General features: G+C 40.1%; 1 protein-coding gene across 1 annotated transcript in view; it reads right to left on the minus strand.

Moving 5' to 3' along the window:
- KCNK17 (potassium two pore domain channel subfamily K member 17) overlaps nt 1-14,856 on the minus strand; it is a 28,550-nt gene that overhangs the window by 6,136 nt on the left and 7,558 nt on the right. Inside the window, exons 3-4 of the mRNA XM_001379407.3 lie at nt 6,223-6,383; nt 5,604-5,778 (exon numbers count right to left, since the gene is read on the minus strand). Coding sequence (XP_001379444.2) covers nt 5,604-5,778; nt 6,223-6,383 — 336 coding nt within the window. The remainder of the gene's footprint in view (nt 1-5,603; nt 5,779-6,222; nt 6,384-14,856) is intronic.

The raw sequence follows: 14,856 nt of genomic DNA on the forward strand, positions 1-14,856 counted from the left end.
TTCCCTCATTAGATGGTAAGATCCTTGGGGGGGCAAGGACTGTCTTTCTTTTTCTTAATTGTATCCCCAGTTCTTAGCACAATGTCTAGTACACAGAAGACACTTAATTGTTGCTCTTTGTCCTTTGTGTTCAAATAATTCCAATGGCATCATGGAGTCTTTACTTTTGAATGAATTGGATTTAAGTGAGGCAGAGTTACAGAAAGTCTTTAGTCTCACTCTCTCTTCCAGAGTCACTGAAATCTGGTGGCAAGACAGAAGTCAGGATGACTGGCCCTGGCCTGAGATGCAGTGGATGACCTTGGCATCTTCAATATCTAGTGAAGTTCTAAGCTCTCCACACTGCCTGCTTCTTCAGCCTTCATGGTCGATGGAACAGATTGTTCTCTACTCATTCCACAGGGAGAAGTCTTCCAATGCTTGGGGCAGATGTTCCTGTAATTTACCAATGGGTCTGTGGCCCATTGGTTACACTCAGTCTGGTTAAGCCAGTCTGCCTAGATGGTTTTACCAGCCTGTGGCTATTGCATTTGCTACAGCTTCTTGGAGCCAAAGGTTTGAATTGAGTGCCAAATGGATACTAAAGGTAGATGAGCAAGTCTTCCCACCAGAGGTACTAGTCCTTCTTAAATACCTATGCACCCCAAGTGCTTAATAAACATTTATTGAATTGAATTGAAATTGTGCCCTCTGGAGAACTACCAAATTAAAACAATGAAGATTGAAAGTCCTAGTTTTGTTCCAGCTCCAATCCATCCTCCCCCAAACTGCCAAAATGATTTTCCTAAAACATAGGTCTCTCCATGTCACTCCACCCCCTCAGTAAATTCCAATGGCTCCCTATTACTTCCAGAATTAAACATAAAACTTCTCTGTTTGGCATTTAAGGGCCTTCATAATCTTCACAACCTGGCCCCTTTTTATCTTTCCTCTCTACTCCTGAATCTGGCTTTACCAGTCTATTTGTTTCTTGAACCCAACTCCCTATGGCCTTACTCCATGCCTATTTCCTGGCTATCCCCTAGGCCTGGAATGCTCTCCCTTCTCTGACTCTTAGGACTGGTGGATAGTGGCCTGGGGAAAGTCACTCAGTTTTAGCATCCTCTTCAGTAAAATAGCAAAGATAATAACACCTGACTTATAGGGCTGATGTGAGAAGCAAAAAAGAATTACCCGATTTGATTCTCCCAACAGCCCTTAAGGTGGTGCTTTTATAATTATACATATATATAAATTATTATATATTATATTTATGTATTTAATATAAAAACTTATAATTTATAAATATGTAAAACACTTAAAGCTATTTTATTTGTTTCTCTGTCTTTTTTCAAGACTCAACTCATGTCTCAGTTTCTGCGGGAGGCCTTTCTATTTCTTTTTCCCCCCAGTGCTTTCCCTATGAAATTTTTGTTCAGTCATTCAGTCATGTCTGACTCTTTATGACCTCATGGATCATAGCATGGCAGGTCCTTTTATCTTCCACTATCTCCCTAAGTCTGTCCAAGCTCATGTTCTTTGCTTCCATGATGTTATCTATCCATTTTGTCTTTTGTTATCCCCTTCTCCTTTTGCTTGTGATTTTTCCCAACATTAATCTTTTCTAATGAGTCCTGTCTTCTCATTATGTGGCCAAAATATTTGAGCTTCAGTTTCAGTATTTGACCTTCCAGTGAAGAGTCTGAATTAATTTAAGTAGTTACTGCTTTGATCTTCTTGTTGTCCAAGGGACTCTCAAAAGTCTTCTCTAGCACCACAATTTGAAAGCAGATTCTGTTGCTTTCAAAAGCAGCACCACAAAAATAATTTCTATGGGACTCAGCTTTCCTTGTAGTTTAACTCTCACAGCCATATGTCATCACTGGAAAAATCATAACTTTGAGCACATGGACCTTTATCAGCAAGGTGATGTCTCTGATTGTTATTATGCTGGCCAGATTTGCCATAGTTTTCCTTCCAAGGAGAAAGCATCTTTTAATTTCATCACTGCAATCACTATCTGCAGTGATCTCTGAGCCCAAGAATATAAAATCTGATAACTGTTTCCATTTCTTCTCCCTTGATCGGCCAGGAAGTGATGGGACCAGTTGCCAAAAATCTTAGTTTTGATGATAAGCTTTAAGCCCGATTTTACATTTTCCTCTTTCACCCTCATGAAGAGGCTTCTTAATCTTTCATTTTTTTTTCCATAAGAGAGGTATGTTCTGCATATCTGAGATTACCTTCCATCTACTCCAGGGAATGCTTTGAGGTTCAAATAAGATAATGGATGTAAAATACTTTGTAAACATTAAGGAGCCACATAAATGTCAGTGATTATCACTATCAATGTCTTTTCATCATTGTCATTGTTCTCTATTCAGTGGGCCACCTACCTCCCCATGATTGCCAGTTTCTTGCTTATACTGAAAATGTAAAATTTGGGTGGCAAACTACATCCTTGATGGACTCTGCATATATCTTATATGTAACTGGTTAGTTACGTGTTGTCTCCCCCATTAAACTGAGAGTGTCTTAAGAATGGGGGCTAAAAAACAAACAGGGGCTACTCTTTGCCTTTCTATCTCTAACCCTTAGCAAAGGATTGTTGTTGTCATTGTAATTCTGTCATTTTTAGTTGTGTCCCACTCTTTGTGACCTGATTTGGGGGTTTTCTTGGCAAAGATACTGGAGTGGTTTGTCATTTCCTTCTCATATTCACTTAACAGATGAGGGAACATGGCAAGCAGGGTTGAGGGACTTGCTCAGGGTCACATAGATAAGAAGTATCTGAGACTAGATTTGAACTCAGATTCTTCCTGACTTTAGGTTTAGCACTTTAACCACTGAGCAACCTAGCTGCCTCAATAGGCACATAATAAGCTCTTAATAAATTGTTGTTACCTGTCTGACTGCTGTTATATTACTAAATTAAATAATTCTCTTTGTTTCAGACACTTTCTAGCTGGGTGATCCTGGGCAAGTCACAATCTCAATTGTCTAGCCCTTATCATTCTTCTGCCTTGGAACTGATACTTAGTATTGATTCTAAGGCAGAAGGTAAGAGTTTAAAAAAAAAAAAGAATTAGGTAATTCTTTAGAAGTAGAAGAACCCTTAGAGATCATCTAGTTTGACCAGGGAATACTTTAGAGTTTCAGCTATATTGACAGCACTGATAAATGCTGTTGGTTGTGTGAGGGTGGGGGAAGCCTAACAACATGGCACATCCCTGAGATGGAGGGGGTGGGAAAGGGATTGGGGGATTTTTGTAACAAAATACATGAAAATAAGCCAATTTTCCTACTGGAAAAATGCTACAATATTATTTTAATGTATACTTTAAGTTTTAGAGGGAAAAATAATATGCCAAATTTCCTACTAGAAAAATCATCACAATATTTTAAAAATATACATACATCACAATATTTTAAAAATATACATGAAAGGGGGCAGCTGGGTAGCTCAGTGGATTGAGAGCTAGGCCTAGAGACGGGAGGTCCTAGGTTCAAATCTGTCCTCAGACACTTCCCAGCTGTGTGACCCTGGGCAAGTCACTTGACCCCCATTGCCTAGCCCTTAACACTCTTCTGTCTTGGAGCCAATACACAGTACTGAATCCAAGATGGAAGGTAAGGGTTTAAAAAAAATATATATATATATATATACATATACATACTTAAAATTTTAGAGGGAAAAAACTAGTAATATGTTCTCACATACATCTTTCTCCCTCTCCCCAAAACAGAATGTTGGACATTAGGGTTCTGTGTGACCCATTTTGGAAAATGCTGGTCTACCTTTCTGATTTTGCAGGTGAACAGTCTAAGAGAAGGGGAATTATCTGTTAGCTAATCAGTGGCAGAGGTGGAACTTGAACTCAGGTTTCTTGCCTCCTAGTCTCTGTCTACAAAGAGTGGTATATTTGACTTTATATGGAACATACCTCTTCTTAGAAGTTCAGGTATGATCGGAATGACTGATGTGTGATCTGCCCCACCTTCCTAGGATTGGGCATTCCTAGATTGGGTGTGAGGGTATGGGGAGGTCTGGAGGAGGAGATCTGGATTGTCTGGAGGCTTCTGCCTCTTTAATGACCCTGGAAACACTAACTGGAGCCTTCAACTTTCTTCATTGGGAATATATATACCACCCCATCACTCAGATATTTACTTTAAATTGTTTCTCCAGCAGGGAGGAAGGAGCCACGCGGAACTGTCTGCAGTCTTTGGAGCCTTAGACCAATGAGCTGGAGAATGGTGACAAACTACCCTTATTTTCCCCTGAAGACTGGATCAAAAGAGAAACTTAAAACAGGAGGGATTTAGGAAGAATTAGGATCAATCTTTTGTGCACTCTGCAGCAAAGTTTGAAAATGGAGCCCTCTTGTGCTTGAAAATGTGTGTAACTGAGCAGCTGGAAGGATTTGAGGCATCTCTGAAAAAGGAATGTGCCACAGAGAGTGGAATTTGAGGCCTCTTTAAAAAATATGGGCTTGGTCATATTTTGTTTTTGAAGAGAATCAATTTCATCATGGGGTAAATTGGATGAATCTATGAATTCATGAATACATGAATTGGATACAGGTGAGGCAGAGTTGCACAAAACATTAGCCTCAATTGTTCAATCATTGAAGTCCAATGGCAAGACAAAAATTGCCCAGGATTCAGTGGATGACCTTGGCATCTTGAATGTCTTCCTGGTCTCTAAGTCAGTGGTTCTCAACCTTTCTAAAGCCCTGACCCTGCAATACAGTTCCTCATGTTGCAGTGACCCCAAACCAAAAAATTATTTTGGTGGCTACTTCAAAACTGTAATTTTGCTACAGTTATGATTCGGAATGTAAATACCTGATATACATTATGTATTCTCATTGCTACAAATTGAGAGGTTGAGAACCGCTGCTCTAAGTGCTCTATAATACCTGCTTCAGCCACTTTCATGGCCCTTGGAACAAACTGTTCTCTTCTACCCATTTTTCTGGGGACATCTTCACATGACTGGGATAATGTCTCCCTAACTTACGATGGGTTTGAGGTTTGTTGGTCACCCTCAACCTGGTTTATCCTGTTGGCCTAGATGATTTTGCCTGGGTATGGCCACCATGCTACATTTCTTGGAGCCACAGGCTACTCTTGTTACTTTTACCTGTGGTGTCAACACATAACAAGGCTAAGAAGTATCACTCTTGGTGCTTCCTTATGCGTTGAGTGCATAGCTTGTCTAGTTCCAGTTCTATATTTAGCTCCATAGAGGGGAAGGGGATGGGAAAAAGCATTTATATAGCACCTGCTATGTTTCAGGCCCTCTGTTAAGACATTTAAGATCATAGGTTCACAGGATTTGGAGCCAGAAAGGACCATCGAGGTCATATAGTCGAAATCCCTGATTTTAGAGATGAGGAGATGAAGGCTAGAGAGCTTGACTTTCCCAAAGTCATAGTTAGGAAGCAGAATAGCCCCTGTGGTGTGAAATTCTTAGATCATTCTTAATTCATAGATAAGGTATCATTCTACCCTTGGAATCTCTAGGAAAGGAAGTAAAGAGAGAATGTCTGGCCTGAAGGCAGGAGGATGACTGTGATGATCCCTGGAACTTTTCTTGTCCCTCCCTCCCAAAAACTCACCTATTACATAGTCACCAAAACCTACAGTGCTGAGAGTAATGAAGGAATAGTAGAATCCCTCTTCATAGCTCCATCCTTCCATGGAGGAGAAGAGGATTGGAGGCAGCAAGAAGAAGAGTAGGAGGCCTGAGAAGAGGGCAAAGGAGCCAGCATACCACCGGGCTCTGGCTTGGTTCTGTAAGGGAATATAGACAAGAAATCATGGAAGCTTGTCTGGAGAGAGAGGGAGTAGATCTAAAGGGGCAAAATCTTGAAGGTCCCCAAGAGACAAGCTGAATTTGGGGGCATGAAGCAGTAACCAACCTCTCCTCCATCATCTGTCTACCCTTATACTTCAGACTTCCATGCATTCCCCTTGACCTCCATGACTTCCTCCTTGTCTGTCAAGAAGGGTGCCTCCACAAGTAATCCTTCAACTCAGTAAGAACCACACACTAACTCCCCCATTTCCTGTCCCTCACCAATGATCTCTAAGAATCAGCAATGTTCCCCCTCTCTCCCAAGGGATTCCTCATCCTCAGAAATGATCCCTAAGTTCTCTGCAGGGAACTTAGCTCAGTATCTCCCCAACTTCTACCAGTGTCTCCATATCCTCCCTTTCCTTTCCAATATCTCTTACCTTCTGGGCTCCACCCAGCCACAGGGCCCAACGCTGAACCCAGAAGAGCATGAGGCGTCCCAGCCTGTTGAGCAGCACAAGATTGAGAGGGATTCCCAGAAGAGCGAAGAAGATGCAGAAGAGCCGGGCACCCATTGTTTGGGGACTCAGGTTCCCATAGCCTGGGACAGAGGAGGAGGTAGGTATTATAGGGGATGAGTACAGGAGATACCCCAAATCTTCTCCATCACCATACTATTACTAGCCTCTTCTGCCTCTGTTTTCAGGATTTCCAGATCCATGGAAGGTGAAGAAAGGGGCATATTGAAGAAAATAGAGAAAAAAGATGAAAGAGTATTGTCTCTTTCCTTGACAATATGTTCCATTGGAGAAGGTGAAGATGGAATGGGATAGGATAGCCACTGGTTGAAGGCCCTGCTCAATTCCTCCTTGGCTTTGAAGAGAGGGTCAGGGAAGAACAATTTTAAATGAACTTTATGACGTCAGGGAGGTCCCATCCATCTGAAAAATCTTTGCATCCCTTTTATACCTTTATTTACTCTTTTCTCATCCCTCTCCTACCCCCTTCTCCTTTTCTGCCACCTAATCCTAGGAATTAACCCTATAAAATTAACCCTAGAAACCCAGCATTTCTACTGCCATCATTTTATTGAAATTATTTCCAGTCTAAGGTCATCAGTGACCTCCTTAGGCCTCCTCTTTCTTAACTGTTCTGTAGCAACCATTCCTGTTGACCACTCCAGCCTACTCTCCTCTTTTGGCTTTTATAATATGGTATTATACTGGTTTGATTCTCCTCCTGCTTCTCTAACTTATTTTTCTCTGTCTCTTCTTTTATCTCCTTTTTACCTTCCCATCTTCATCGATGAACCATCTCCCTTCTATCTTTTCATTCTTTTCATTCAATCATCATCAAGTCTAATTTGATAACCATATCTGTAACTTTAGTTCTGTTTTCAGCTATTTGTAGAATTTTTAGGAATCCTATTTGTAATTCAAGTTCTCCATCCATCCATCCATCCATCCATCCATCCATACATCCATCTATCCATCCATCCATATATTCTCTTACTAAATACAAAACTAAATCTAAAATCAAACAAGCTCCCTGTCTGTTAGTTCTACTAGTTACTCAGCTAAAATAATCTTATTGACAAATTTATTCTATTAATTCTTTTCCCAAAAGGTTTCTCATATCTGCTTATTCCTCTTTATTCCTCTCATTACCAACCTAGTTCAATCTGCCATCCCCTCACACATGAACTAAGGTAATTTTAATAATAACAAAAATGACTGTGCCATGTGAACTTATTGATGGAAAAGGAGGTGCTTTATGATGGCTCTTACAGATCAGGACACTGCCACAAGAACTTAGAGAAAGAATTATCCTTAAGTGTCCTAGCCATAGTGATCAAATAGAGATTATGCAAAAGAAATGATGAAAAAAAATTATACAGTACTACCAGTACTACTATATGCTATAAAAATTTAGCACCTAATGAATACTTAGCACTACACAACCTGTTGGCTAGAATTAGGTACACATCAGAACTTTGCTGTCCTTCATGGACTCACATAGATAAATCCTTATACTATTAATATAGAGTTCAAAATATCTTGGAGGTCTCAACCAATAAAATGTACTTGAACTAGACCATCAGCACAGACTTCTTTCCCCTATTGTCCATAATTGCCTGGATATCACATCAATCCATGCAAAATGAAAAGCAACATTTTAAATGACTGTTGTCATATCAAACACTCATTATATCCAAACTGCATGGAATGAAAAGCTTTCAAAACATAAAGACCAAGCAGAGGAGATCAAAATCATGTGATAAGAGGAAGAAGTATCTATTATACTCTTTTTCAGTCTGCCACTGGAGGTGTCTTGGGGACATTTTTGGTGAGCTCAAAAAGAGCTTATATCCCAACACTTTTTATTCAATTACAAAAGGCAGTTATTTTTATCTATCTGTGCACAGAACTTTAAAGATTAAAAATGATAGTGAGATAGAAACTTGTTTCAGGACTATTTTTTTGTAAGCCCCTCAAAAATGATAAAAAAAAAGATGATAATAAAAATAGTAATAACCCATCTCCTGACAGGAAGTGGAAATGGACTCAGGAACAAAATGAGACATATGTTTTTTTGTTATTATTTAGTCATGTTTGACTCTTTGTGATTGTATTGAGGTTTTGTTGGCAAAGATACTGTAATGGTTGACCATTTCCTTCTCTAGTTCATTCTATAGATAAGGAAACTGAGGCAAACAGGATTAAGTGACTTGTCCAGGGTCACACAGCTAATAAGTATAATAGATTTGAACTCAGGAAGATGAGTCTTCCTGACACCAGACCCAGCACTCTATCCTCTGTGCCACCTAGCTGGACACTGCCAACTGGGGAATTTGCTTTGTTTGACCCCTCTCCCTTCCCATATTAAATAAAGAATATATTACAAGATATAGTTACCCCCCAAGGGTTTGTTTTGTTTTTCTTTTCCACATAATTGTGCTAGTTAGGTAGGTGGGGTAGAGATTAGAGAAGAAAATTGATTTTTGTTAATTAAAAAAAAGAAAAAGCAATGCATTTTTCTTCCTTTTCTTTCCCCATTATCCTCAATCTTTGATGCCTCAGTCATAAACATGGTTTCTTATCAAAACACTAAGTTCATCAGACTGTGATCTCCTTAAAAGTAGGAACTGTTTTTTGCTTTTCTTTGTATCTCCAGCTTTTAGCACAGTGCCTGGTACATAGCAGGCATTTAATAAATGCTTGCTGACTGACATAGTTTGGATATGTGTAAAGGGAACTCCAGATGAGTAAGCTTCCTCTATCAATGTGGACAAGTCTGCAACTGTTCTGCAACTGTAGCCTTTCAAAGTTCTTGGGGCACTGAGGTTAAGGGACTTGTGACCTTCAGTCACAAAGCCAGTATCTGTCAGGAGAGGGACTTTATTTCAAGCTTTCCCAATTCCATGCCCACTTCTCTAGCTACTGGGTTAGGCTACATATTAGGTACATACTAGATACTGTTGGATTGTCTCGAATCAGATACAAGTTGGAAAGGATCTGGTGGAGGATGTGAGGGTGGGAAGAAAATTTTGTTCATCTAATTCACATACAAAATAACAATGAAAACAACATTCCCACTTCTTCTGGGTGGGTAATCTACTCTGAAGAGGCTCTTTGAAAGTAGCTGGTTTGATCCTCAGATAGAAAATGTGGTGATTTGCTATAGCACCACACCTGTAGCTTTCCAGATCAATATAGTAGAACCTGCCAGAGGCTGTGTTCCTCTGGTATAGCCTGTGAGAAACCCTGGTAACCTGCATGATATGAGGAAGGAGAAGGGAAAAGAATAAACATTTATTAGGCACCTAATATATGCCAGGTGGTAAACAAAGAGCTTTTTTTTTTAACCCTTACTTTCTGTCTTAGGATCAATATTAAATATTGAATTTAAAATAGAAGAGCAGTAAGGGCTAAGCAATTGAGGTTAAGTGACTTGCCCAGGGTCACACAGCTAGGAAGTATCTGATGCCAGATTTGAACTCAGGCCATTTCCCAAGACCAGGCTTGGCACACTATCCACTGATAAGAGCATTACAAATATCCTATTTCCAAATATTATCTCATTATTTCAAACTACCTGTGAGTTAAGTGCTATTATCTCCATTTTATAGTTGAGGAAACAGGTTAAGTGACTTAGACAGAGTCACATAGCTAGTATGTTTCTCAAACCCAAATTTGAATTCAGGTGTTCTTAACTCCATCTACTCTTATCTAATGCACCACCCCAATGAGGAGATCCTGGAGTAGGGTTTGAGTTAACACTTCAAAATATCTCTGATTTCATTTAGGGGGTGCTCAGTGCACCAATGAAAAGCCCAATCCTTACCACATTTTCAGATATGCCTTTAGAAGAAGTGGGGTCCCAGAAATGTATCCCCTTGTAGGATCTCTTGAGTATCTTTGCTCTAACTGAAGCAGTCAGCAGGGCAGCATCCCTTTATAAATTCCTATGACCTGACAAGGCTTTCCCTCTATTGGTCATAGGATTAGAGATGTGGAATTGGAAGGAACCTTAGAGGTTCTGATTGATGGAAGGAAACTGAAGGGGTGGCTAGGTAGCACGGCTGAAAGAGTTCTGAGTTTTGAGTCTGGAAGACTTGAGTTCAAATCCAGCCTCAGCCACTTATTAGCTGTGTGATCCTGGGCAAGTCACTTAAGCCTGTTTACCTCAAAAAAAAAAGAAGAAGAAAATTGAAGTCAGAGACATTAGACAATTTTCCCAGGCCCATAGTAATTTAAGTGGCAGAACTGAGAGCTAAACTTGGGTCTATTGACTTCAATCCAGTGTTCTCTATATGGCACCCTGGTACCTTCTTTTGAGAATCCTAGGGTCTATTCCAAGCCATGGTGTGGCACCATAGGAAGACTTGAGGTCATTGATTTAGAGCTGGAAAGGGCTTTTGTTCAATCCAGTTGGATTCCTTCATTCTACAGTTAAGGAAAGCGAAGCTTATCAATGTTAAGTGCTTTGTCCAAACTCACCCAAGAAGTAGGAGTTAGAGACTTTAGTGGAGGAAAAATAATGGCTCTTTCTTTCTCCATTCTTTCCCCTTACCTTCTGTTTATAGTATCAATTCTTTTTTTTAAACCCTTACCTTGCAATACTGTGCATTGGCTCCAAGGCAGAAGAGTGGTAAGGGCTAGGCAATGGGGGTCAAGTGACTTTCCCAGGGTCACACAGCTAGGAAGTGGCCGAGGCCAGATTTGAACCTAGGACCTCCCATCTCTAGGCCTGGCTCTCAACCCACCGAGCTACCCAGCTGCCCCCTATAGTATCAATTCTAAGAGAGAAGAGAGTCAAGAGTTAGACAATTAGGGTTAAGAAAGAGTTATATAGCTAGGAAATGTCTGAGGCTAGATTTGAACCCAGAATCTCCTGGCTTTGGCCCTGGTACCCTATCCACTGCACTATCTAGCTGCCTCTCACTCTATACTTTCCAAGTGATTTTAAGACATTATCTGGTTTGAGTCTCCCAAACTGATCCCACGAAGTAGGCAGTGTTAGTAGTATTATTTTCACTGCACATGTACTAATAACAGCTGATATTTCTATAGCAAATAACAGCTGTTTAGGTCTGCAAAATGATTTGTGCAATTATGTCATTCTGTCTTACAAGAACCCTATGAGGCAGGTGCTATTATCATCCTCATTTTACAGTTGAGGAGATGGAGGCACAAAAGAAACTTAGTGACATGCCCAGGGTCCCACAACCAGTAAAGTTTCTCTGGGGATATTTCAACCCAGATGTTGGTTGCAAGACCAGTGCTCCATCCATTGGGTTATGCTGCCTCTTGTGACCAAACAGATGACCAAACATAAGGATGTGCAACTTGGGAACAGGAGAATCAGGACTCGCACCTAGGTCTTTTAATTCTACATCTAATGTTGTCCCCCTCATATCAGAGCTGCTGTAAAACCTTGTAACCCGAAATTTCTCAGGTTTCAACTCATTTTCACACTACTGTCAGATTTTTTCCTTTTTAATAATTCTTCTTTTCTATCCTAGAATTGCTACAAAGTATAGATTCTAAGACAAAAGAGCAGTAAGCACTAGGTGAGTGGGGTTATGCCTTGCCCAGGATCACTCGGCTAGGAAGATCTGAGACCATATTTGAACCCAAGTCCTCCTGACTCCAAGTCTAGTTTTCTATCTACCTAGTCACCTAACTGCCCCACTGCTGTCAAATTAATTTCTCTTGGGTGCCATCTCATCCAGTCACTTCTCTGCTCCAACTCCAGTGATTCTATCTACCTAAAGGAAAAAGAAAATATGACTATGGCACAGAAAATAATATACTTGCCCAAATAATGAAGAAAACAAAAACAAAACTGTAGTGATTCATGATTGGATTAATCTGGATTCTTTAATATGGGGTTGAAAGACCTTTATGACCTGGTCCCATCCTAACTCTCTAACTTTATGCCCTATTATAATAGGGGTTCACATTATGGGGTCTTTGTAGATTAAAGGGGGGCCTGAGAATTTGAGTTCTCAGGGAAAAATTAATTTTCATTAATTTCTAATTAGATTTAGCATATCCTTCATTTAGGAATGTAGGCAATAGACATTTCTCTGAGAAGGGGTTGGGTAGGCTTCATTGAACTGCTGAGGGGTTTATGACACAATGGAATTTAAGAACTCTTGCCCTAAATCTAAGATGCAGCTTGTGATCCCTAAGGTGCTCTGATCCATTCTGGATGTTCTTCAGCTTGTCAATGTCTTATCTATAACATGGCACCAAAATCTGAAAATAATATCCTAGATGTGGTCTGATCAGGGCAGGGGAGAGTCCAGGGGGACTGGCAGGTGCTTCTTTCTGGGTCTGTGCTTCTCTTAATATAAACTGGAGATCACAATAATTGGGGGTGGCCTCTCAATGAATGTTGAACTTTTGATTCATTAAAAGCATCAGATTTTTTTAGACTTGCTCTCTATTCTCCCCCTCTTGTGAAAAAAAAAATCTTTTTTTTTAAGGGAATCAATAATGTAAGCCTTTACACTGATCTTTATTCTGATTCATCTTATTAGTTTTGTCTCCATGTTTCAGCTTGTGTAGATCTTTTGGGGTCCTTGACTGAGTCACACAACCTATTAGCTATCCCTTCTATCTTTGGAGTTTCCACAAATTTTAAAAGCATACCATCAGTGCCTTTTTCTAAAGTTAAGTAGCAGAGAGTCAAGGATATATCACTGGGCACTTAATTATAGACTCTTTTGCAAATTGATGAGTATTAGTGGACAGGTTCATAAAGCCCTTCCTTACCAGTTCATATAGGCTGGCTGACTATGGGGCTAAACATCTGTGGGTTCATACCCATTTTGGTACCTGGATCTTACCATCTGTACTTCCTGATACCCATCTTCCCCTTCATTCAGGCTGATTTCCCTTCACAGGCTGTACTGTATCTCACCATGGCTCATGCTGCTTGCTAGCCTATTGTCCTTCATATACTTGTCTAATTTCTTCCAAGAAGCCTTCCCTTATCCAATATTCCATTGTGACATTTTTTTTTTGGCTACTAAGTCTCCTCAGTGCTTACAACAGTTAGCAATGCTGTAAAACATTTTATGAAACATTGTCTTAAAGATATTCTGGAGTTCATTTATGTGTCAGTTTTCCCCATTTAGACGGTAATTCTCTAAGGGAAGTAACTACATTTGTTAGTTCTGTATATCACCCACTGTGAATTCAGGGGGCTGGGAATGAAATAGGGGTGATATTATTGTACTGTGCTGCACTGCATCATATTGCCTCACTTCCCTCTTCACTTGGTCCTTCTCATCTTTCAAACTCAGAACCAGCTTTCTTGGATGGCCAAGGAGGGAGTGGTGAGAATTCTAGGCTGGGACCTATGCTGCAGGAGGACCAGGACCATAGTATTCTGAATTTTGGAAAACCACATTTGACCCATGGGGGTGGATTAGATTTGAGAGAGAAAAAGTTCACATCTTAGGTTTTTTTGTTCCCTTTCCCAGCCATCTAGCCCCTTTCCTTTATATCTTGGTCACAAATGTAGCTTCTTCACAAAATACAAAATTCAACATCTATTGTCCTGGACCTGAGTAAGGAGCATAGATTAGACATAACCTACTGGGCCCTTTTTTTTTTTGGTGCTAGAGAAAGAGTCAGAAGACCTGACTTTGAATCTAAACTGAGTTACTTATTATCTGTATGACCTTGAGCAATTCACTTGACCTCTTGGCCTTAGTTTTTCCCTGTAGTAAAATTAAGGTGTTGAAATGGAATGCTCTCAGAGATCATTCAGATCTGACTTTTGAGCTCTAAGACTTTGACCCTCTGATCTTATAACTGTGATGATGCCAAGTCCTACAGTGTCATCATCCTCTTCAACATTCATTCATCTCCCCTTCCTCATTGCTAAGGCCTGTCCATTCCCTGTCTGTTGGCAAGTAATATGCTTCTGGTGTAGCTGGAACTAGCAAACTACATTACCTCTTGCCCTTAACCAACTTACATGAATGACAGTGACTTCATGGGCAAGACCATGAGCCAGAACAACTACACTACAGAGAAGTTCTTGATAGGAAGATTGGGGCAGGGGGGAGATGCCAAGAATATAGTAGATGAAGATTTCTGTGAAAGCATTTGAAGGCCTTTGGATATATCCTCGTGGACATAAAGTAAAGAGAGAGATCAAATGATAGAAGACAGTCATGTGGGTTTTAATACTCTTGACTGACCTAACCCAACCAGTCGAGTGTTGATCATGTCGACATGGAGGGAGGTAACTGGAAGAGTAATGTGACTGTCTTCTGTGTTCTCTTATTGATGACTGACTAAAGACATAGATGGTTTGCTAATTAGATCTGTGGATGACTAGTAAGGATAGCTGATACATTGGATGATGGAATTAGGATACAAAGAGATTTCAACAGGATGAAATGAGGCTAAAAGTGGATGATGAAATTTAATAGGGATAATGTGAAATATTGTGTTCAATTCAAATAATCAAATCCACAATTAAAGGATGCAGGATATGTGGTTAGAAATTGAGCAGCAAGGAGGAAATTTTATGCATAGGCAAAGTCATTT

This window comes from Monodelphis domestica, chromosome 2, assembly GCF_027887165.1.
Source record: "Monodelphis domestica isolate mMonDom1 chromosome 2, mMonDom1.pri, whole genome shotgun sequence".
NCBI lineage: Eukaryota > Metazoa > Chordata > Mammalia > Didelphimorphia > Didelphidae > Monodelphis > Monodelphis domestica.